The sequence below is a fragment of the Ornithodoros turicata genome, chromosome 5 (genome assembly GCF_037126465.1).
Source record: "Ornithodoros turicata isolate Travis chromosome 5, ASM3712646v1, whole genome shotgun sequence".
In the NCBI taxonomy this organism is placed as follows: domain Eukaryota; kingdom Metazoa; phylum Arthropoda; class Arachnida; order Ixodida; family Argasidae; genus Ornithodoros; species Ornithodoros turicata.
Window position 1 is genome coordinate 80,699,548 of NC_088205.1, and position 25,403 is coordinate 80,724,950.

General features: G+C 46.7%; 1 protein-coding gene across 7 annotated transcripts; it reads right to left on the minus strand.

Moving 5' to 3' along the window:
* Positions 1–165: 165 nt before the first annotated feature.
* On the minus strand, positions 166–23,965 carry LOC135394959 (proton channel OtopLc-like). Of its 7 annotated transcripts, none has more exons than XM_064626070.1 (9): positions 21,416–23,965; positions 20,296–20,431; positions 19,117–19,328; positions 17,510–17,715; positions 5,281–5,395; positions 3,209–3,485; positions 2,226–2,386; positions 1,871–2,045; positions 166–1,677 (listed from the first exon to the last, which is right to left on the minus strand). In XM_064626070.1, the coding sequence occupies exons 3-9, from the start codon at positions 19,252–19,254 to the stop codon at positions 761–763; spliced, it is 1,989 nt and encodes a 662-aa protein (XP_064482140.1). In that variant the 5' UTR covers positions 19,255–19,328; positions 20,296–20,431; positions 21,416–23,965; the 3' UTR covers positions 166–760. The 7 variants fall into 7 exon arrangements, with proteins under 7 accessions (XP_064482140.1, XP_064482139.1, XP_064482144.1 ...); XM_064626069.1 differs by having other exon boundaries at positions 166–1,695; positions 21,416–23,962; XM_064626074.1 differs by lacking the exons at positions 17,510–17,715; positions 19,117–19,328; positions 20,296–20,431; positions 21,416–23,965 and adding an exon at positions 11,228–11,374 and having other exon boundaries at positions 166–1,695.
* Between the last annotated feature and the right edge of the window lie 1,438 nt (positions 23,966–25,403).

Below are 25,403 nucleotides of genomic sequence, written 5' to 3' on the forward strand. Positions count from 1 at the left end.
TTGTAGGCCGAAGGATCCATATCCAGAATGGAACTGGTCAAACCCCCCGAAAAGAACATTGTGATATTGTGCTTAGGCTAAAATACCACGTGTAAATCTACTTAAATTACCTTTGAAGTATTACATTTGGGTTTTGCATATCACGAAGCAGAAAACAACAGGAGGTACTCTCCACATCATAATTTATTTCAATACCACCCTATCAAAACAACGGAATCACGACACAGATATCTAGCCAGTAAGCAGTATATGACACACGTGCCAGAGGCGCCGTATAGCTGAGTAGCCGTAGTATTCGTCAGGTACGCAGAAACGCCATCCGACGGTGCACCACAACCCGGATTTCTACTCGATGGCGTTAATACTGTTCACATATTCAGGCAATGTATTGAGAGTTGCCATGACATCACGCTGCATCCACTGTCATGGAAACGCCGGCAATTACAACCTACGGACGAAAACTTGCAGAACACTTAGCCTGATTTCCATCACACCACAGAAACGAAACAAGATACACTATGGTACAAAATAAATACTGCCCAGATATGTACACTAAACACCGAAAACAAGACAACGTCTTACATAGGTTTGCACGTCCTCAGGTCTCTGGTCATGGTTGGCTAAAAATCAGAGAAGCACGTCAACTCTCAGTGTCAGTATTGCCTGAAAAGGCTAAGCAATCTCTAAAACCGCACTTTGGCACTTGTACTTCCAAAAGTAGGTGTCGTCCTTATTTGTCCGTCTCAGATTTTGCCGTCGCTCAATTCGACACGTTCCTATAGGAATTCTTCCAAACTTCCGCAAATGTAACGGAAGAATGAAACCGGTAAAATATGCTTAGTGGCAGCGACGCTCTGATAATGACAGTCCACGCCATGAACCCGTAAAAACCGAGCTGCACTGGGCTGGCTTCAACTTTCTGCTTCTCAAAGGTGTAGATTATCCACAACGTCAAGTTCCCGATAAGCAAGAACGTTATCACCTGCCTTCCAGGTTTGTTGTGATCGTGCTCAGGCAGATAAGTCATCCTGCAGGTAATATCCGCTATGAATAGCGACTGCATTGTCACTTGTATGATGGTCAGAATACTGGTGACCATAACCAGAAGGTTGGGTATGTGATCCTTTGGCAAAAGGCTTCCAGCGATGATGCCAAACATGGCATATACGTACAGTCCGAATGCAGCAACACTGAGCAAGATACTTCGCAGATGATCCTTCCTCTCGGGATGAAAACGAAGAGACCTTATCCTGAAGAAGCCAACCGTGATGGCTGCGATGGTTAAGACTTTTATACCGCAATGGGAGAGATCAGATAGGTAGATAGCGAGCATGCTGTATCTCTGGTGTTGGATAAGAACGAAAAACACGATGAGGCAGATCGTAGAGCAGACCAGGACGAGGAGGCCGAAGAACAGGCCTTTGCTGGAACCCGTGCAGTTGACTTTGGAGCCGGCTTGAAGACTAGAGGTACGGGATATGCCATCTTCCTGGGAGTTTTCGACGTGGTAGACGGGATCTTTGCCGATGTTCTTCCACATGACGTAGAGGACAGCGGCGCTGATGAGGCTGTATTCGACGATGAAGGGATAGAGGAACGGAGATGAGTCTGAGACTATGGTCCCCATAATGTCCTGCTTCTCGCACGGATTGCTCAAGTTACGGGACGTCGCATTTTCTGCAAGAGAGGTTAAACCTGTAAGAGAGAGAGACTTACAAAAGTTGATAGGCACAGCCTTAGCATCACACTTTGCTACCCGGCCCTAGCAACGAGATCAACTGGGGACTATCGGCTCTGCAGTCCTTTTATGAAAAGTGGACCTCATAATCCTCTAGCACACACGGTTTGTTATGTTGATGGGCATGATTACCTCTGAAAGGTAGCAAGAGTTCCTCGAGGGTGCTCCCTCGCCCATTCCTAAGATGATGTTCGTTGATCTCTTGAAGCGTCTCCTTCCCCAATGTTCGAATCCAAACGCATATGTTGGTAGCCACGACGTGCATGAGGCCAAACCTGGCAACTACCTTGAATTTGTGAATGTTCAGCTGCAAGAAAAGATATATCATATATGCTCGTCGTCCATTGTCTTCCCAAGAACACCAGGAGCGACCCTGCAGGTACATTTCCTCAGTGGACATTTAACGGTATTTTTCGGTACAGACCGAAAAAATAAACTCGAACTCCCGTAAACTCCGGATTTGAAGCTAAGAAATGATATTACGTACGCGTGCATTCATAAAAATGAAGTACATCTGCGCGAAAGTGAAGACCATCTGAAGAATGGGGTTGATGCCAAGGAGAACGCTGTAGCAGGGTGACGTTGGAGGGATCTCGAAGAAGGAGCCGAATTCCAGGCCGTTGTATACCATTGTCCCAAGGCCGAAGGCTGCGGTCAGATAAGAACAAATTATGTACAGAATACAGAGTATGGTACATTCGCAATATAGCCTGTTTGAAGGACGCGCACTACGAAGTTTGATAAAAGTTTAGCACTCCTGGAACTATCTATTAAGCACAGCGTAAATTATTGCCTATTTTCTGTTGAGAATTCCACCGTTATACTCTCCTAGAAGCCCTTATTGTGGCTGAATACATTAAAATGCCTCAGTTTTCCCCTTTTTCCGTGAGGCTATTTTACTGGTGGTCGTATGTTTCTAACGGTTAAAATTATGTCCTTACTCTTTTACCCTCATAAAGAGATGGATAAAAGTGAGCAAAAGGACAACAGGGCGCATCACTAAAAGCATTCTGTACAGCATTGTGCACGTTGAAACATGATGACGCAACGTGACGGAAATATGGACAGAAGGCACACGCGCTCTACAATTTCTCGCACTCTTATCCAGCAGTAAAGCACTAATATCCCTAGGATGTCCCTACAAGGTCGTGAACGTCCTGAATATCTGGACATCCATGTGATATCTGTGGGACACCTCAGGGCAACAATCGCGTTTGGGTTATACCTAGTAGTAAATAACAGATGTCCCAGGTACGTCTGTAGGATATCGCGCTTTGGATGTTTGAAAATAAGCAGCCTGCAAATCCCAGGGGTATCCGTGCAAGATCCAGTATATACCAAATTTTGGGCACTGATTGAACGTCAGTGGGATGTCGCGAGGGTGTCGCGAGGACGTCGCTTGGAGATATACGAGTATCGTGAACCAGCGTGCCCAATCTTTGGTCTTATTGAGGGACATGGTTTATTTACCTATGGCACCGATCCTGAGAAAGAGGCTCCCATGACTTCGATCATTCTCGGAGATGCGTTGCTTTTTTAGCCTCGGCGGAAGGGGCCCTTCGCCTTCGAACCCCTTGGGGGTTGCCTGCGAAGATCCTTTATCGCCGATGCGGCGAAGGTTCTCCAAGATTGTTATCTTTTTGGGATTCTTGTACGAGCCAGGGCTGGTCGTGGAGCGTCTCAGGAGGTAGATGTACACGTAAAGCAGGAAGAGAAGGCTCACGGAATAAAGATACATGTAGAAACCCTAGAAAGAACAGGAAAACTCATCAACGTGTAGAAAGGAGACGACACGTTTCACTGTTCAAGGGTGCCCGCCAGGGGGACACACGGGAGGTCTTACATTAGTTGGTGAACGGGCTTCGACGGTTGATCGAGACATTTTGGGGTGCAAAAGGGACTGCGGTATACCACGCAGTATGTCAAAGAATACGCAATTAACTGCATTCTGTTAAAAAATACGATTTAGGTTTAACCTTCAAGGCGGAGCGAGGCGTACACCCAAAGGTGTAATTCACGTTTAATTGAACGGTGGCAGTTGAAGAAAAGTCACGAGCAGTGCGGCACGAACCGACATCCTCTGACTGCCGGTCGGAGATGCTATCAGGTACACAATGCCTCTATATCTATCAAACCTATCCCTTACGCTACATCCCCTCTTCAACGTACCAAGCCACTTGTTCTGCGCACGCGCAGGACATTAACAGATAAATTTGCTATACGCTGTGCAAGTGCGTCTCGGCGCATGAGAGGAGGCAGTGAGAGGGAAGAGCACAGGGGTGACACAAACCCGCCATTGTTGTAACTACCCTCAAGCGGGTGCTTTTGGCAAAACTGCCATCTTGTCCTGGTCGCACGTCATAGAAAACGTCATTTTCAGGTCATGTGACTTTGTTTATATGTCGTTTTGCCGCTTACCAACATATTTTCGCCGTCATAACACCAAGAGATTACCGTATTTTGCTAGCGTAAACTATGCGGTGCTTCTTCCGCAACATGGTAGCCCATTTCTCCTTAGTTTAAGTACATGGCATCGGCTCGGTAGGTCTTAACGCGCAGTCGTCATCACATCTTTGGAAGTCAACAATACGAGGCTTTGTGTGCAAAACTGCGCGTTTTCCTGCAAGATTATCGGGTAAAAATAATTACCGTGATCGCAAAACATCCAAAACGTCGTCCAGAAACAACCGCATTGTTTACAAACGGTTTGGCCGCCGATCACGGGCGCCGCCATCTTTACGGTCACGTGCGCCTTGACGTTTGCTGTGACGTGCGACCAGGACCTGTCCAGGATGCATTGCGTTCGCCCAGCACGCTTTCGTCTACGGAGGAATACATTGGATGCCACCCCTGTGGGGAAGAGGGAGGGCGCCGCCGTAGCCAATGGGGCTTTCCGAGTGGAGTAACCGGGAGAGGAGATATGCGCAGAACGCTCGGTTACTTGCAGAGCGTATTGTTATTTTGTTATTATCTAAACAGAGCTTTGCGCATTGCGCAGAACCACCATGCTATCCCTTACGTACGCAAAAGTGAAAACGTACGACATACTTGTATGAAGATACACACTATGCTCTCTTACGTTGCTGCCTCCAGTCACTCCCACATTCACACAGACGAACACACTTAGGCAACTGCGCGTTGTGAGCCTTGTGTTGTGCCTGTCTTTCTACAGGGTGTTCAAAATTAAGCTTTCACTAGCACTTTATAAATATGCGAACAAAAGGGAAACTGGTGCCATTTTTCTGTTCTTTGAGTAAGAAACAGGTGCTACGTAATTAGCAGCACCTGTTTCTTACACAAGTAGTGTAAGGTTGTCATACGGTTTCCTGTCATGGCTGTGTTTACGTAGCGCTCGTGAAACTTAGTTTTGGAACACCCTGTATGCTTAAGTGCCTACTGCGTTACGTGTGCAACTAACGGGCATGCCGTTAGTGAGTCCCGAACGTACCAAGGAAACGTTGTCTCACTGTATATACACAACAGTGAGGATCACAGTGAAGATGACGTTAGAAACAATGGCGAACGCAAAATCGTGGACGTACCTCGAAATAGTAAAGAGGTACCCTGAAGGTGACGACTTCCGACGTGAAGAAAACGACGCATATGACCACCAGCAGCTGGCAGTACATGGAGCTCACCATGATAAACTGCTGAGTCCTGCACAAGAAACAGATTTCGACGTCATTAATAATAGTTAAGTCACGACACGTCATGTCACGCGTAATAGTCACGTGCACTTCTACGTGCACGGGACGTTACGGGATTTCTGCAAGAGAGGTTAAACCTGTAAGAAAGAGAGACTGACAAAGGTAGATAGGCACAGCCTTAGCATTACATTTTGCATTACACGCATAAATAAATTTGCTACTGTGCACTCACGTGCCCGTCACGTGCCTCACATGCCAGTCACTGCACGTGTACGTCTCGTGCACGTGCACGCGTAAGCACGTCAATAATAGTCACGCGTAACGAGAGCCTACATACATCTATGGCGACGTGCCGCATGAGTAGGTCGACTGCCCAAAATTTCGGCCACATGGCGTTCTTTAACAAATAGTGAGTTTTAGTGCATCGTACGCTATATACCACGCCATCCCTTACGTACGCAAAAGTGGTAGCGTACGATGCATTAAAACTCATAATAAGTAGGGCTCCGCGTTTTTATTTTTGGGCGGATTCGGCGTATGTTTTTCGGTGTTTATTGATTTTCACGAAATCGGCGTTTTTCGGGTTTTTTTTTCTGGAGTGTACACAAGGTTTACCCGACAATTATCGGCGAATAGAAAGCACAACATCATTTCCGCTCGACGCTCATTCACCATATATGGCGTTGCTCGCTGCGGTGGCGTTTTACGGCTTACGAAAATAGTAAACGGACATTTTTCTCAACCATCCTATATTCGTGCATGGTTTTCTGATCTGTATCAAAAACTTGCTGTGCACGTGCAGCAATTTACCTCTGTCATCGTTCCTGGAATGTCCCTCTGTATTCGGTGTTTTTCGGTTAAAACCGAAAACGCGGTAACCTATATACAGTAATAAGCTATACAAACAAAACAGTGAAATCAATGCTTATATAGGCCCACCTCATTGTTAACGTCTTCGTACGGGAGGACGTCTATACGATCTTCAATTCAGTAAGCTTCCACGCTATCGACTGAGCCACAAAAAGGTGGCGAGCAGACTCGACAGTACTGACTAACAACGAGTGGAACAACAGGAAGCACTTAAACAGGACGCGCAAAAAAAAAATGTCACATGTGCATACACGCGGAAAATGAAAGAATAGTTTAAAAGCGTGAGGGTCGCATTCAGTAGCTGCACACTGACATCAGCACACAGGCTTCCCTATGTACCTTTACACTTATATCTTGCTTCAGGATGTAAAAGCAGCTTTCTCTACATGCCCCTTGGAGTTGTTTATTAAACTTTGCATAACTTGCAGACGGAAACAAACGACTCAAGTTGCGGGACTTCCTACGGGTTTGCTCATTGTCTGGGTACCACTTGTGGAGGATATCATAAGTGGGCTATATACGCGTACCGCTTATTCCAGTCGAACTGGAGAAGATTAAAAGGTATACTCAGCTGTGAGACCGGGATCTAAACGCTAGAACAATTTGAAATTACGTTACGAGACAGAAATGATCTTCAACGACGTCGCAGTGGCCCGTCGATATATTGCTTCTGACTATATACATAAAACCGTTCTTAATGTGCGTTGAGGCCTCAACACACGTGACAGCGTCTAATCAACTCGAACATGCCACAAGACCGGATTCGAACCCGTAACACTGCGATCAACTGAGAAACTTATCCTTCGGTACGAAGAGCTCAATACCACAGCGTAATGCATCTTTAGTTCTTCCCGACGGAAAACAAAGGGTGACTTTTCCTCTGTCTTTTTTTTTTTTTTAGTTCCGTGTTAGCACCTCGAAGCAAATGTGGCTATGAGCGGCGTACAGACGTGGACAGATGGAGAGAGGTCGAAGGTAAGAAATGAGCGCAGACTAACTGGTTCATGATTAGGGAGGTAGGAAATCGAGGGACACGGACCAATGGATGCAACCACAACAGATTCTCAATGGATGGAGCAGCTGGACAATGGACTTCTCATTGCTGGTCTCAATGGACAGCAGGAATGAATGGGGGCAGAGGGGGGTAGTATTATGCGTCTTGGGCCGACTTCAGGGGATACTGTGTCGACATTCGTCTGAAAAGTCTGCCACAAAACGCAGGGAAAACCTCAGACGGCACAGCCGGTGCCGGAATTCGAAACCCCGCGTCACCTCCCATGCAAGCTGGGCGTGGAAGGCTACTACGCCGGGCCAGCTGGTTTCTCTATCTTCGACATAATTTTTCTACGTGCGAGAAGCGGTTACATTCTCGTGAGCTCACGGATCCGTACGACAATAAATAACGCCGTTCTAAATTTAGTAGTCAGCTAACATGAGCTATACATAGGGAGATAGCTTCCGTCATGAAATTTCGAAGGACGTACTTACTCCCAGCGGTAAGACAGCAGGGTGTCGACAAAGCGCTCCCACTGTAGCATAACAAACATGGTGAAGACGCAGTACACCGCACCAAGACGCGGTGAAGCACGGGCGGAACCATACATCGGAGAGACGCGCCCAGACACTCTGTCACAAAATACGTCTCGCGATTCTACCTTTATACTCCGTAAAGATGCGTAGAAACGATTTCACGTGTAAATAAGAGACGGTATGCAACACAATGTGGATATCGGTTTTCCAACGGCACGTGGACTTCCATGACGCCCGACAACAAAGCGCAAACGAAACTGCAACCGTTAGACAGGAGCTATCTACGCTTGCCGTGAGCACGTGTTATCGCCCTCAGGTAGGTCAGGTTACTTCTATTTTCTCTGCTGTGTAATCGTGGTTGGGAAATATCCGAATGTATAGGCCTTATGTGCAGTCCAGTGCTTCAGCGGGTATTGCCCTTGTCCACGACGGTGTGGGCTTCGCAGCCTCGCTTTAGCGTTCAGAGTAGCAGCTGCGAAACCGCAGCGACAGTTATTTCACGCCAACAACACAAGCCTCAAGGTGCCTAAGAACACGGCAACAACAAACAAAAACTTTATTTTATGATGATTGATGGGGAGTTTCACTGCCAGAGGCGATACTCTACCTCATTGCAGGTGTTGATGTGGGGAATGAAATAACGAAAAGAACATGAAACGTTGAAACGGGAATGAACTGACCGATGATCTAGAGGTGCGCCCAGAGGATTCCTGCCCCTGTTTAACCTTTTCGACGACCGCACTGCTCTATTCTATGCTTACATTCGTTCCGTCTGGCTACTGATCGATTGAATAGTTCAAGGACCTTGCATTGTGTAGTCTTAGACAGAAAGCGCTGCGATTAGAAAGCCCGTCCTCGTTATGTGCTCTCTCCAAATGAGCGAAATGGTTATATGAACGCATTCTAACGAATATATCTGCTTGTCGCACATTGTTCGAAGGGAAGGGCTTTCGATATCTTATTCTGCAAACGGCGCATGTTATGAATTTGAAACTACGGAGCTTCGCGACCTTCTTCCAATGATGTCACAAAACCCTACTTTGTTGATGTCACGAAACGCAACTGCGTGCTATGGATGCCGTGCCACGTGTGTCCCATGTGCTGGGAAGGTGATGGGAGTGCTTTCTCGCTATTGTCCAACGTGACCTGTCATGTGACCTCATACTACCATGTCATGACGTCATTCACCGTGGCCAACTGTATTGCCCTGTGTTGGACTACTGTGAAGCCAAAGGCCCGGATCCGTCGATTTTTTGAGACTATGTTGGTGGGATCCAATAGCGAGATTTGGTCATATTTAACGCGTGCATAACTTCGCTCGGTTGGCGTCGAGATAGACAAGAAAAATTAACTGAATATGCACATCCGCTTTCGGCTTTGTGATGACGTAAGCACGATTAGGTGCGCGTTGTGGAGATGGAAAAAAAAAATCCGCGAATGAGAGATTAGTTGAAATTCAATCAGCAAGTTTTGTGTCCAATCGGTAGCCCCAATGCTTCGTACAGCAAATATCGTCAGCTGCTTGCAGTCACGGCAGCGGAACCGCTTGACGTAAAATTAGTTCACAAAAGACTGACTGCGAAGTGTATCGAAAAACTATGCGCGCTCACTGCATGCTATAACAGCTGAGGCAACAGCAGCTTTCTCCTTATGGACTACCCCTTTAAGGTCACTGGTCATATTTATTTTCCCTTTGGAAGAAAAATATATGTAGCATAACTTTCAGTCTACACCACCATATATTATCTTATGAACTTTCATATCAGTTTTCAGCTATACGCTGACACAAATGCTTCGCCTGGTTTAATACCACTACAGGTGGATGCCAGTCGTGAACATGAACAGCGAAACTTCTGCAAGCATCTTCGTCGAAGAAGGGCCAGAGGGGACCACGAGATACCCGAGAAGACGAATGCCAAAATTCCAATAGTAAACATAATTACAGGCTCCTTATCGGGTATACTTCACACAAGGAAAACTATTCACCTGTATCCGACCTCTCTTGGCTTGGTGACATGGTAAACCCCCTTGCTAGAACGGCGCAGGTTGGCCAGGGCTATAGACACCCGACGTGACACGTTCTGAGCGGCCTGCATTTCTGCGTCCAACGTCACGGCGTAGCATGTGTACGATTGCCCTATAGTCTACAGTGCGACCCTCACGGTAAGGAGGGAGTTGTGCTCGGTTGTAGGAAGATGCTCGCACACATCACAATAACCAAGGCCGGCGCAAATGAAACTTCGTTCTGAACCGTTGCACACGAGATGCTTCCAGAGGCAGTATATCGAAAAGGATTATACAAGTCAAAATAAAAGCCAGCGCAAGAGCGTCACGCCACAAGGCGGCTGACGCTACAAAGATGGCGAGCGTCTTGGGTAGCGACTGTAACTAGTTACTTTTTGCAGAAACACTAGTTACAGTAACTAATACTTTCCTAGAAACGTAACTTGAAACTGTACCTAGTTACAGCTTTTGGTTAAAGTAACTGTAAAATGTAACTGCATGTAAGTTACTCAGGTATGACAATATTTTCCACGCGACAGTTCCCTATAGCGTCTTTTTGTCCAGGCTTCAACCATGCTATTGGCCAGTACTAAAACAAAGTCTTTGAGAGTTACATTTCTTCGGCTTTTTTCTCTTACCAAGAATCTGTAAAATAACTAAGTTACTGTAACGTCATAACTGTAGCTGTAGCTAGTTCCACTGCAAAAAGAGATACTGTAACTCAGTTGCTATTTTTACGGGCTAACTGTAACCGTAACTTAGTTACTTTTTTTTAGGAACTTACCCATGACTAGCGTCAAGTGTGCCAACGTGGATTTCAATTGTTTTGGTAGAAACTTTCTCTAGTGCATATTTATTTTTCTTAAGTTGCGTAATCAACGTCATATGAGTAGTCGTAGACCAATGTGTGTACGTGAAATTTCGGGCTTGAGGTTTCGCGAACGCCTTGTAAGCCATGACGTTTAAACAGCGTTTGGAGTCTGTGTTTCACTGATCACGTCTACAACCACTTTGCTGTAGCCATGGTGTCGCGAGGTCTAGCGCACACGAGACAGACATAGCCACAAGTTTCACAAAGGTACCACTGCAGTCCCATGACTTTTCTGATGCCACGTGTCAAAGTCAAGAGGATGCTTATGGTTGCTTCGTTCAGGCCAATAAGGGCCACGAGCATAAAAGAGACACTGTGTGTTAGTACCCTTCCACGTTCTTTCGTTTATGAGGCTTTACCCAGAATCCACTGGTGAAACAACCGCGGGGGGTTGAAGTTTGCTGACCTTACGTAATTGCAGCGATGATATAAACCCTGCAGAAGTCCCTGTGCCAGGGTCATTTGTTGTGTAGTGAGAGTATATACGGTCCATCACCCCTTGGTGTATGTAGTATAGTCGTCATGCAAGCCGCTCACTTCACACCTTCACGTGTAAGATGTACTCACAATGATGTCACATCACGGTTGCCGTCAGCAAAGATGACGGCGTCCATGCGCTGAGGAACGGGGTGTTGTGGATTCCCCGATGGGGACCACGAGGACACTCAGACCGCCATCAAGCATCTACGCTGTAAATCCTCTTTGTCCGTCTCTCGCGCGCGGTTCTCGTTGTCTTCCATACCATTCTGTACTGATGTACGCGTCACCTAACGGCTCTTCATTACACGCACTAGTATACGGCGCCACGGTTCTGGTTTCGGTTTCATTCCTCAGTCGATCTGGCGGGCATAGGACAGCAGACGGCAAGAGGAAACACACACGCGGATTTCACGGATTTCAAAAATGCTAGATCACACGTCACTGTCTGTGAACGGAAGACCATTTCCACGACGTTCCATCGTAATTTCGTAATTTTTCGCTGTCACAGACAAACATCAGAGGGGTAGTTGAGTGCATCGAACAGTCGTTAGCAGTAGCCTTCTGACACCCAACACTCGCTGTGCTGACTGAGGCTTTCGCGGACTTTTCTGGTTGTAGTTTCCTTCAGTTCATCTTGAAGTTGGTCCAGACAACCCCACCTAGGGTACGTAAAGCTTGGTCGCTTAAAAGACGTCACGTAGTCCCTGAGAGTCCGCAAATTGGTAAGTGCTTTCGGCAGCCATCCGCATTGACAGAAAGCGTCTCTTTGAAATCGTCTGCGGCAATTGGCTGAAGCCACGCTGAAGCAGACGACATGCGAATCCACATGTCCACGTGGAGGAGGAGTGAGAAGAAGAGGTGCCAGCTCGCGTGGTTGAGTGGTTAGCGTGCTGGCCATGCCACGTCGAGGCTGGGAGGTACCCGGGTTCGAATCCCGGTGCCGGCTGTGCTGTCTGGGGGTTTTCCTCAGACGCTGTCAGACATATGTCGGCACAGTTCCTTTAGAAGTCGGCCCAGGACGCACATTCCCCCAGAGAGTTAGTCGGGCCGTTGCGTCCGTTGCTAGTCCGACACGGCGAGCTCTTTCAGCAGTGCAACCACCGAGTCAGAAAACCACCACCAACGCCACCTAGATTAGAGAAAGCCTGCTTACTCGTCGACGTGACGTAACAACCAAGAGTCAGCCAATCAGAATCGTGTTTTTAACGGCCGTAGCCAATCACGAACGTGATTTCAGAGGCCGTAGCCATGGAGACGTGCCACCGTCAGCCGCATGGGCAGCCACTGTCGTCTGCGAGTAGTGAACGTCCCCGCGTATTAGATGGGAAAACAGAATTAAGCGCAAAACGGTCCTATATTTTTCTTTAGACTGATTTGTTGGAAAGCGTGTTGCACTTTTAGTCTACAGGTTCAAATCTGCGAAGTTAGATGCAATCATCTGCTAGTTCTTGAAACGGTGAATCGCGGTAGCAGACGACGAATTTTGACTTTATGTGGTATAGGTGTGGTTTTTATTTCCGCAATTTATTTTACAAGAGTTCATGACGAGACCGTTATAGTCATGCCTGAGACCGCTAGGCGTGCCCTTTGTGTCGAGGTAGCAAACGAGGGATCTAGATGGCGTTGGTGCAGGACGCGTTTTAAACTCCATCACACGCTCTTTCCTTCTCTCCATATTTCCACATCTTGTAGCCGCGGTACCAGTACGAATACAGAAGTCATGACTAGAGTCACTAGTCATGACCTGATCCACCAGAAGCTTCTGCCACATTGCTACAAAAGGAAGCAAGTCTGAGAGGGAGTTACCCCCGAATTCACAGATGTGACTTGACTTGAAGCCTCACCTCGACACAGGGATGGGCATAAATACACTTTTCGGGTATTTAAATATAAATACAAAATACTACATGTTTTCATGTATTTAAATACTGCTTATAAATACTCTATGTTGAAAGTAATTAAATACAAAATATAAATACAATACGACAGTATTTAAATACTGTAACTACTTCCGTAAATACTTTGAGATGTCTAGGCACATTATTCTTTTAAATTAGTGTATAAATGGAGCCACCTATGGATGCATCTCTGCTGCACACAATGCCCACATATTTCTTTATTTTTCCGTGATGCAGTGTGATGATTTTAGCATCTTGCGTGGACCGACTTTCCATTGAACGGAAACGTCACCTTGAGTCTCAGGAGCAGCGAAGGGGGTGTTAGGACGGTAACGGGAGAAGAACCCACGACGACTCAAAACCAGCTAATGAACCCGTTATCGCTTCATCCACTTTCTGTATGTTGAATAAAGTGTTTATTTGCCGGTTTTGAGTCGTCGTTGTAAGTTCTTGTCCCGTCTGTCTGCCCTGTCCAGTTCCTCCCGCTGCAACGGGGGTGGCGATGCCCTCATTCGCGCATTGTGGTGTTTTCTAGAAGGACGGAAATCCCTGAACACACGGGATGAGTGACCTGTAGCCTGTAACCAAGCTATCCTTCATCGCTGGAGGCTAACGATGTGGAACTCGAGAGAAGCCCACAAATACAGGAGGATGAGATATGTGTATTTAAGTGTATTTTAAATATAAATACGCCTAAAACGGTATTTAAATATAAATATAAATACATTTTTCTTGCCTGTATTTAAATGTGTATTTTAAATACATGTATTTATATTTTAAATACTATTTTAAATACAATGTATTTAAATACTGCCCATCCCTGCCTCGACATGTGCAAGTCTGCGCAAAGATATGTCTTCGCTCAAGACGGTTCGCGAGTTTTATGAACCCTTCCGCTGGCTTACTTCGTCAAGGTGCAGCCTGCTAACTTTAACTGCGTCTGGGAACGAGGTTTTCGTACAATTTTGCACTTAAAACTTGCTTTTCAGTATGAACTCATCAGGACTTAAATATGTGTTACACCTGTCGTCTGGCACCAACACATGTAAACAAATTGATATGGCGCGTCAGCTCATGTAGAGCTAGACAAGGCACGATTCTGAATGTCATGTGCCATCCCAAAGCTGTCGGACAGGAGTGCTATCCAAGTCGGGCTCAAGGTAGCTCGAGCGCTGACTTGAAATTTGCACCACACCTGTCAAGTCGAGTGCGCTGCATAAGAACGTTTCAAGCCGAGGAGGTTTTCTGAAATGCATTGACGGCATCTGCAAGTCAGCTCGAGATCAAGTCACATCTATGAATTCGGGGATTATAATCCCCTATAGGTCCCATAAGTCCCACTGGAGGAGGGACCTATAGGTCCCTCCTCCAGCGTTTTGCATCTAATTTCACCAGCACCGTTTTGGCGTCCTTTCTGCAAGTCGCATTAACTACTCCAATCACAACCACGCATGCAAATCATGTTCGCGTCAAGACATCAAATGACATGACTCCTCGTTGAGTTTACATCGAAGCAAACACATGGCAGCTCTTGGGAGAACACACAGAACCGTCCAACAGTTGCTGCCCTGCGCTTGTCTAAGTATACGAGGAGTGACAAAGAACAGGAAGACGATGTTACACTGGAGCCTTTCTTCTTGTGAAACCAAATCCTTTCATGGGAGCCGTAAAGGAAGAAAGAAAAAAAAAAGATCTCTCGGCTTCGCGTGTCCCCCCATTGAACAGAAGCCGAGCGAAGCGACGAGCTTTGCGTCGCGTGACGCTGAACGAGTTACATACGGAATATTCAATCATTGAGAAGGAAACGGACGGATATATCGCCCTCGATTCGTGCATTTTCAGTGTAATTTAGTGTAATCAGTGTTTGTTTCGGGTCCTTGCTTTCGTTTTTATTGCTGATTTCTTCGGATTTCTGTAGGGTGTATTGTACGTGTCAGGTGTTACTTTTGTAAAAGAAAAAACGAGTAAAAAAACGGCTCATACTTACTGTAGAGTCCAGCTCTGGCCAATCTCCCTTGGCAGATTCTAAATAAGCTTATTTAGTGACTTTAGGTGGATTACAGGCAAACAGAAGAAGAAGTCTCAAACAAGTGCAAGTGCGCATTAGTTGTGGAGCAGCGGTAACGGTGGGATGGTGATGTGGTGGTAGTGCGCTATTTCCGAGTGATCCGCGTGACGGCATGTTGCTAATGTTGCTCGGGGGTGAGGATCGTGCGTCCTGGGCCGACTTCACAGGGCACCGTGCCGACATGACATATGTCTGAAAGCAATGGACAGCACAGCGGACGCCCGGATTCGAACATGCAGCCAATTGGAAGCGCGCTACACCAGGAGGAGGAGGAGGAGGAGGAAGAAGAAATCAGTACATACGACGTCATCGGCATTATGTCGTTAGAGGGACCGCAAAGAAGACGGAAGACATGGGAGCAGAACTAGCATTATCTGTCACCAGGTGTCGTGGTAATGAATGATGATAGAAGGAGGGGAAACGGGACGTCGGAGGCGCGAAGCGGGGTTGGCCCTTGGCTCATTGGCTGGCCGGGCAACCGTCTCCGGTTTTGACAAATCGTGATGGAGTGGTGACACTAATCAATCCCAATCAAAGCTGTAATGACCATAGAGGCGGATGACGGTCTTGTTGGCTCAATTTCCTACTAGCCCACCCGAACGTTATTTCTGTGGCTGTTATGCCACAATGTACTCTCTGTCATGCAGAAAGCAACAGATGTAACACGAGAGAGAGAGAAAAAAAAAGTACTACCTCGGTGATGAAGGCCTCCAGTACCTGACGAACACCATCTCTTTCGCCACGCCCGATTCAGACGATTCACCTCCTCCTCGTCTACGAACCATGTTGTATCACTCGTTGAAACGATACTCAAGCATATATTTCGAAGCACCGGAAGTCACTTAGTTCACGCAGTCCGCACTTTTACCAGAAGACAACGCCCCCACGAGTCATCACGATGAACATCATCCAGATCGACGCTCAAAATAGCGCCACACATCCGGGAATCCTCGACACCTGGGCGCGCGAGTTCCAATCTCGTCCATGGAAGCACCCCGGTGTCAACGCCGTCATCCTCTATAAGACACTTCAAAATAATCCCGACATTTCCGCACCGATCGTGTCCCGGGTCATCAGACCAGCATCAAAGCACGCGACAGAAACCAGAGGCGTCCGTTTAGAAAAGCCAGACTTTCTTCGCCTCGCGAGAAGTCGATGAAAACAGCGGACCAGAAGCCAACGTTCTGTTGAACGGCGGTCACCGCTCTCGCCCTCCAACGTTTCAATAACATCTTTCCCTCCTCCCAGGTCTTGTCAAACGTTGCTCTCCAATGCTCGGGGTGAAAGTATGTGCCCTTCTCCGGGCATTCCCCCTCTCTCTCACAAAGGAAGAGATTTTTTTTTTTTTTCGGGGGGGTCCGGAACAGAACTTTCTCTTGACGTCCGTTTCGCAAGGAGGAGTTGCAGCCACAGAGGAGAAGTAGTTGCAGCATACAGTCACCAGATGAACGCGCTTCCTGCACTGAATTTCTCCTTTAACTTTTTCTAAATTTTTAGTTGGAGTGGGTTGGTGGGGGGGGCGTTGGTAGGGGAATGTGAGGGTTGCTAAGAATTGAGATCTTCGGGGAAGTAAGCTACGCTGAAGTGCGGGGCGGATGGGTTCGCGAAAGATGGCGCCACTTGTTCTGGTTCTTGCAAGTGTGTCTGTACACTCGTCGCAGGGCGGAGAGACTGGAGGAAGGAACACTAGTCCTTCGTGGCAGGGACTCGTTGGGCGGGTTTGACCGATTTTTCCGAGTACTGGGCGGTCCTGTTCCCGCGGATGGTGCATTTCTTTGGGTCGTGTTTCTTGGAATGGTACAAAATGCGCATTATGTTACTTTGGCAACGGCCTCAGTGGCACAGACGTTCCCGCTTCCACCAGGAAGCGGAACTTGTCGGGCACGGCATCGTCGTCTTCCACGGGTGCCGTTAAACAAAGGCATATTCAACATCAATGCAACGTGAAAGGGGTTTTGACACTCCGCCCCAGGCTACGACAGACTATTTAATTTTTTGTTTTTCATCGACGTGAACCTGCGTTGCAAGCTCCAGAAGAGGCGGACAAAGGCCTAGAACATCAGCACCGCGAACACCAAGACTAATATGGGGTCGTGACATCAGGGCGTGAATTTCCGTCCGTGACGCGGCAGCGGGAGAGCCCACGTGCTTCGAAGAACCAGTAGCAATGGCCGAGGTTCCTCTGACGTCAGAGTCCGGAGATAAAGTTTGCTCAAACGTTCGTGTCTCGCTAATAACAACAAGTATTTTCTTTTTCGTGAACCGTATGTCGTTCGGTACAATGCGTGCATGATACAATGAACAACGCGCGCATCAAAGTTCCACAACCAGACGGCCCCAAAAGTAGTTGCACACCGACCACGCGGTGTCACCATAGAACAAATGGATACACGTGCGACTTACTTTGGATTCTTGGGCCTAACTTTTCCGTGGCACTGAGGATAATTAGCTGTGTCGTGCGTAATGGTAGAGCAGGAAACGGTACGAGAAAAACTGTGCAGTTGAGAATGAGGTAGAGATGCCATGGCTTCTGGAAAGCTGCTCGACTGTTGCTTGTAGAGGGCGCTGCGTAAGCCTTGTTGGTATCTGCGCTGTCTGCCAGGACTTGCCTACGGGGAGACGTACAACGTTACTGACTGGATTCTGTCATATTACCGTTCGTATGTGTAGCGGTAATCATGCACTGGCTGTGTTCCTAGTCTACTAGTCGTTCGGAATGTGGTACGTGGTAACAGTACCAGACACTTGCTAGCGCAGACCTGCGGTCTGTCAAATTTTTACCCCATTTACAAGACACCTTGGTCATACATTAGGTAAAGATTCAATGCACCGGTCAGAATCGTTGAGAACATATTCTCAAAAAAGGTGACAAACATTTTGCGACGCTTTGAACCAATACATGTTGACGCCGAAATAAATGGTGTAAAAATAAAACCTTCAAAAATAAATCTATTAAGGATCAAACTTGCAGAATAAACTTTCAATATAAATCATGATAAAATCCACGCTGTCGAAATAAACCCCAAAAAATAAACTTTGAAGAATAAACGCTTCGAAATAAATCTTTGAAAACCCACCGTTCCTGATTGGTGGACAGCCATCGGCTCTACGTCCGCCGCGAAAAATAGTGCACTCCTGGCGCATGGGGCTAGGCCCCATGGCATGGGGCCAGGGTTAGAACTGTGAACGAGTGAACTGTGAACGAGCCAGTGCCCTGAGAGACACGGTGAGACCAAAGCGTCTGGACGTTCCCTTCTAAAGTGGTTTTCCTTCGTTTCAGTAAGAAAACAAAGCTATTAACAACCGCCGAGACGCATCTCAACTGATTCATAATTAATATCCGATAAATTTTACTGCCTGCCTAGTATATGTTTAATACCCCTGTCACACGGACACTTTCGATCCGCATTGAGCCAATGCTCATCGAGTTCAATGCGGATCCGGCGCTCCTACACGGACACGTTTGACTATGATCCAATTCCGATCAGTTTGTTAAACAGGATTGAGATTCCCGAGACGGCTTGAAGACAGTTATTGACATCCTCGAACTCAGTGAATTTGCAATAGTCAACAAAAACATTTCATTAATTTGCAAATGTTCCAATCCAATACAAGCCCATGGAATTTCACGGTTACGGTTTTAGTCTAGGTATGACGGGCGACTGCGTTTGCTAATTTGTTTAATCTCGACCACTCTCGACACCACGCCCGCCGTAAAGGCTTAGTAAACACCACAATGCGGAAGCGGATGCAGTTATTCCCGACTTTTTAGGAACATATTTGTCAATCACAGCGCACTGCCTCGGGGCTGTTAGCGCCACCTGTCGACGAGCCAACCTTTCAGTACGCATTGAATTGAACCGTGGACCAGCATTGCGGAAAGATTGACATAGCAATTCTACGATCCTTCAAAACAAGCGTAGTTTATAGATGGGGCGGAGTCTCGTACTTTATCGGGTCTTATCGAACCAGTTCCGAGGGTCGGCAATACTGTCTGTTTTATGTCTAACCTGGAATGCCAGGCACGGCGGGCCATTCCTGCTGACGTTGAGCATGAGGTCCTGCGGTGGAGTTTCCACCTCCGGGGACGGAGATATCTTCACCACGCCGACATTGTTCTGGAAGATGTTGATGCCACTCCTCAACATGTTGGAGAAGTGCACATTGTGGCCTTCGCTCTCTTTCTCTCTGGATGAACGGTAGCCTTAAGAGCTTGAAGACTCTGGAAAGACACGACAGATCAGATGCACGTATACAGTATCTCGTAAGAGTATTGATACAAAGTCACTAAGAGGGGAAGCATGTGACCATACCAAAGGGTTTACAGTGACTGGCCGAAAGAAGGCACGACGTAGTGATTAGGAGTCTGCACAATAACAGCCGGCCGTGGCCACGCAAAAGAGCTGCCATCAACGTTATTGGCAGCCACAAAAGTTTTGTGTTTGAAATCGTCTGCGGCGATTAACTAAACAGACGACACCGTAGTTCTCTATGTCTACGCAGAGAGAGAGAGAGAGAAAAGACTGACGTTGTCTATAGGTCGTGACCGCTGTAATATAGTAGTGAAAGCACTGAATGGGTTGGATCCTTCGGACAGCTAGTGCTCAGGTGTAATCCAACACAGGCGAATATCGATCAAAGTGTCACATATCTGGAGAAATCACGTTCTTCCAGAATATATTACGGCCCCTGAAGAAACATGACGTCAGTGTGACGAAACTACGACGAAAAGACAGCAGAGCAGGACCATTATATTCTGTAAGCAACCGCGGAGACAAGTCCTCAAGTTTGACCTTCCGTGACGGGCCGCGGTTGCTCTTTTCGAGCAAACCTCAAAAGCCAAGGTATATCGAAGGTGTCCTTGACATCGGTATATAAGCTTCTACTTGGTCAAGGCTATACAGTCTAGTCGAGGCAATATCTTACAAAAGGAGTGCACTGATCACGAGGCTTTGAGCACCTTTGTGGAAGCGAACAGACGGATGCCAGGGAGGCTTCTTGCGCCCCGACACATGGACTGGGTCATAGGAATAATATTTTGTGGAGGGATAACATCTTGTCAGAATTTATCGATGATCGGCAATTTATTTGTTATCCACTTTCTTACGCGTGGCCGCTGTGATGGATACCAAAATATCGGTATCTATAACTGTCATTTACCGTTAGAAGCCACGTTACAAACGACTTACATATTAGTTCTACCTCTTGTATACTTCAGGCTGTTGGAGGGATGGTTTCTTCGTTTCTTCCTGCTTATCCCAGCTGCTTATCCCTGCGTATCACCTGTCTATCCCAGCCTCAGAGCAGCTGTGCTCCTCCTGCTTTCTGGGATGACGGAACATTCCATTATTAAATGATAGGTCAAAAGAAAATAAGCTTAGTGCTATTAAACGGACACGTGTAACGGCAAATATTCTTGAGGGTATGTTAGACTCTTTAGAGAGTAAAGAATATATTAGAAGATATTCCAGCGACAGGCCGAAGAACACCTTCCGATCATTTTTCTTGAGCAGTCGGTTTCATTTGAAAACTCACGATTTTTAAGACGTATTCGGGCCATATGCGGTGTTTTGATCCACAAACGATTGTTCTAAACATGTTGCACGAAGCGAATTCAAAGGTTTAAACAGTAAACGTCGTAATGTTACAATACACCCTAAACGTCTAAGAACGTCAAAAAATAAATAATCTCAATAAACGTCTCAATGTTTAGTTTATATTATATTTGCAGAATAACGTTAGGTATAGATGTTTCCTTCGTTCAATGACAATGAACTCTCAAACATACGAGAGGTCGGCTTTTAACTTTCGCCAGAAACGTTTGCACAAAAGGCGATAAACGACATCGTGAGACGCTTTCTGTTCACAAGGTCGCGGGTTCGAACTTGGTGACAACTTTGAGGCACTGATACAGGTTGCTTAGCAACTCAGGTGGGAAGAATCAATCTACGGACCGAACACTGCTGCGAACACGGCTTATGGCTATAGCTGTGTCGCGGAGTGAAACTAGAGAGTTTTTGAAAACATTCTATAGACATCTTTATACTTCTCGCTTAATGCCGACAACATTCGGAGCATCGATTATATCGAGTAAATATCGTTCAAAAAGCAACAGTTTTAGAATTTTCTAGAAATTACAAAAGTGTTTCAATATCTCAGCGTATGCTTTCCAGGTCTCTCCATTCCGAGTTCGTCGCCTCGCTGAATGTCGCAATCTCCTCATAACACCCACTCAATCGTATCACGTTCAAGCATCATCAATCAATGGGTCAAGGAGGGGGTGGGGGGGGCAATCGTGGTCACGCTTACCTGACGTATCCTCGACGATGAGACCTTGTGACATCCCTTCTGTGAACGCGCACCTGAGCGTGCTCCGACCACGATGAATCCGAGGTTTCTCGACGGTATGCCACAGAATGGGAGAGAGTGAAACCTCCTCCGGGAGGGGAGGGCAAAAAGTACCGCTCAGGTGACACGAGGAATCCTCAGGTTTCTCACCCCTCCCCTTTCTGCAAAGCCGTGGTCAAAAGAGGCAGGTTGGTGAAAATAAATTTTAAATCGCAGCGCGTTTTAAATGGGTTCAATGAGCTTAATAATAATAATAATAATAATGGTACCGTGATGTTACACGCAAGGTGAGCTTCGTTACCATTGCACTGGTATGTGGGAGCACGTGGTACGTGGCTGGGGGAACAACAACAACAACAACAACAACAATAAATGATGGAAAAGTGACGATGACATGGGATGTTTCCCCGTGGTAGCCACAGGACCCTACCCCACTTAAAGGAGGTTAATATTGAGAGGATGAATTGAGATGATGAATTGAGAGGATGAATTAATGGTGAGCGCGAAGCGAAGACAGGTCGGAGTTCTGTTTAGAGCTCTTCGAGGAGGCCAGTAGCTTGCACGAAAGTAAAGACGGAAACGGATCTGATAGGGGAAACGTAAGGTGGGCAGTGGGAAAAGTCAATCATCGTTGTTGCAATATATACTTTCTCTAGAGTAACGATGAAATCATTGTACTGGTTCCCGGGATCTCGCGTATACAATTCCGGCGTAACGTTTCATGCAAAAAAACACGATCAAGCACCAGTTATAACACCCTTGTCACGTCGGTACCTCTGGAAGCAGTTCAGTTTTGTTCATTTCAGTGTTGTCTTCGCACATGAAAAATCGGCCGCACCAAAAACGGTAAGACACAAACAAAGCGGTTCTTCATTGTTTGTAGGTCCCTGTTTTGGCCCCAACATCCACTTTAGATTTTTCATCCACATCTAAACATTCACTTTTGATGATAACTATAATTACAATTGAAACTACTACTCCGTAATTATAATTTGAATGCGTAATACGAGGAAATATAATTGCATAGCAAAAACGATGCTTCTGCAAGTAAGTGACAGAATCGGCAAAGCATTGACGTATGTCGTGGTTTCTGACCCGCTTTAAAACCACTGCGATTTGAACGTGAGGTGCACACATCTTCCACATAGTACGTTTCTATGATACGTAATACGAGTGTACACTATAACAGGAACTTTGTAGGTTTAACTTTTGCTCGTCCATCTTGTACCATATTGGGTCTCTTAGCATGCTTAATATTTACGTTTACATCATTAGAGGTCTTACTGTGTCCGACCGTGATTGTGAACTACATATTGCTGGCAGAGCAGTTCCTTTCACAAAGTCTGGTCGGCCTCTGGAAAGGAGGAAAGGAGGATGAGCTTTTTGGGGAGAGCACGCCTTGCAAGAGTCGATCCCTGTGGTTGACCCCAGGGGTTCCAGGTCCATGGGTTACCTACAGGGCTTCAATGTCTCATTGTGGGTCAGTGACCCCCAACGCCAGAGAAGTGACAGCAAATTGCACCCACCGTGCGCACTCATTATTGAGCCGCAGAAAATGGCGCTGTTCGAGCCACTCGAAAGAAAAAAAAAAGGGAAAAGTAAAGCAAAAACGCTAGAACGATAGACTCTAATGCTGCGCCTCTTTGTATTATGTGCTCTGGTTTTTTCACTGCCACTACTGTCCCTTTCTTGACTGTATATACACGGAAATTTCTACGAGCTATTTGCAGTCCTGGGGAGTACATATCGGGTCAGAAGACAAAAACGGGAAGTAAATGCCATGTAGGGGAGTAGTACTTCCTTTTTTTTTTTTTTTCATTTTTAGAGTGCGTGAATGCATCGTGCGTTATATTATCCCCACGTGCGATGGTAACTTCCATTCGTTTTTCGTATATCCATCGATTACGAAAAACTGCACGTTCGTTTCACTGAAGAACCCACGCGAGAATTGACTATAGGAACCGGCGGGACATATACCACCACAATGTATGTTCAATTTATTAGAAAATGTACCCGGCGTGGTCCACGCTGATCACGTTGGATCCTTATCGCACTGTCATCACAACGAAAAATAAAGGAACAAAAAAAAGAAAAAGAAATCGAGTAGATATCACATTTATTTTTTGGTCGCTCGAAGACGGCATGAATGAAACATCCCAAGCTGGAAAAAGAGGCCATGGACTGCCACGACTATGCGAGTGAAGCGGCCTATTTTACGGGGGTCTTTAAATTTCAACGACACCTGATCTTCGAAGAAAACGGCCAGAGGCCCGCTGAGAAAATATTTGTCAATAAACGAGAAGAGGTTCTAAGAGACAGAGAGTGGGGTGTCGCAAACCTTCGAGGGGGACCTGCTGGCAGATTTATCGCGGGACCGACGGCCACCCCTTCATTGGGGTGTGTGCTTATCTTGGTCCCTGTGCCTGATCCGCTGCGTGATTCATGGGAGGCGGAAAGGATAATAATAATAATAATAATAATTCGGGGCTTTACGGTCGCGAGACAACTGCGATTGTGAGCGACGCAACAGTGGTTGGCGTGTGGATTAATTTTTGCCCACCTGAGGGTTCTTTGATGCTCGCGCAGAAATCTGAGCGCTCCCCGTATTTAACGTCCCTCACGAGCAACTTGTAACCCTGTCATCGGGTTATGCTGTTTATTCTTTGCGAGATTACGCGGAAGTTGGTTGGTGTCAACGGCCAAGCTCGAATCCGCACCCATGGGATCAGTAACGTCAATATCATAATAAAGGTACTGTGAGCTGCAATCTCGGAAAATTTATCTATTCGATAGGGCAGTTGCATCAAAGTTTCCACAGCGCCGGGCCCAAGCGGCCACGGATTGGATTGGATTGGATTGGAAAAAGAAAGAGAAATGTGGAGTGTAAAACAGTAGGGTGTTTCATCAGCGGGTTCTGCCTGGTATTTCAAGTGGTGTGCGTCAAGGAGAGCTACGAAACCTGTAGGAAATCCACAGAAAAAGCGGTGGATCTTGCCAAGTGCGAACAACTCGAGACCATGTGTTTGAAAGTGTCAAGTCGTCTGCTAAACTACCGCGCGTTGCATATTTTGGGGCGCTGACGTTGCTGCTCGCTCGCGCCACCTGGCCCACATAAACAGGTCGATAGCCCGAGCCCTCAGTGCTCTTACGTCACAATTTTCGTCACGATTGCACTCATAGCTTTTTAGAAAATTAAAATTGAAAATTAAGGTCAACACTGTGTCGAAGTGGCCAGAAACTGCGCAATGCTCGGCAAGTACGGCGGCAAAACTGCATTGCATGCGCATAACACTGGGTCTTTCGCAAAAGAAGTCGGCTGTGTGTCGGCTACGTAGTCATCGTGAGCAGCGGGCCTGTCGGGAATTACGTAGTCGGGAACATAGACCACTGTTGCCTGACAAATCGGGGATCATTTCCCATCAGACGTCGCCCCGAACCGTTTTACCGCAATTTTATTAGCAAATTAAAAATGTTTAGCGTTCCCTGTCGCACGCATAACTTGTTGTGCTGGGTTTCCAAGAAACGACCTGTTAAACTACTCCGTCAACATAACCTGTCTGTCTGCCGCTTTACCGTCGATCCACTGCGGTGGTCTTTCACTGCTCGATCTGGAGAGACCTCATGAATCTGCTACAGAGAGCAAGAAAATCCGGCACGGATGGACCCAATCCGAATCCACCAGCGAAAAACAACCTCCTCGACGCCTACTAGCTGAGAGCTTGACGGAAGTCATTGCGTTCACCCGGCGAGAAGCTCAGCGGGTCGGCTCAACCCTATACCAACGTTCGCTGCTGTTTTGCCTCGCAAGATGTGGAAGTGACGGCTGCACTTCGTTGGAGTTCGGGTCAAATCCTAGCCTTCTCGACGGAGCAACAAAGATCGGGCGTTCTGCAGCAAAACAAGCAAATCCCCTCCTGATTTGCCCAGTCGAATTTGCTATTATTTCCCG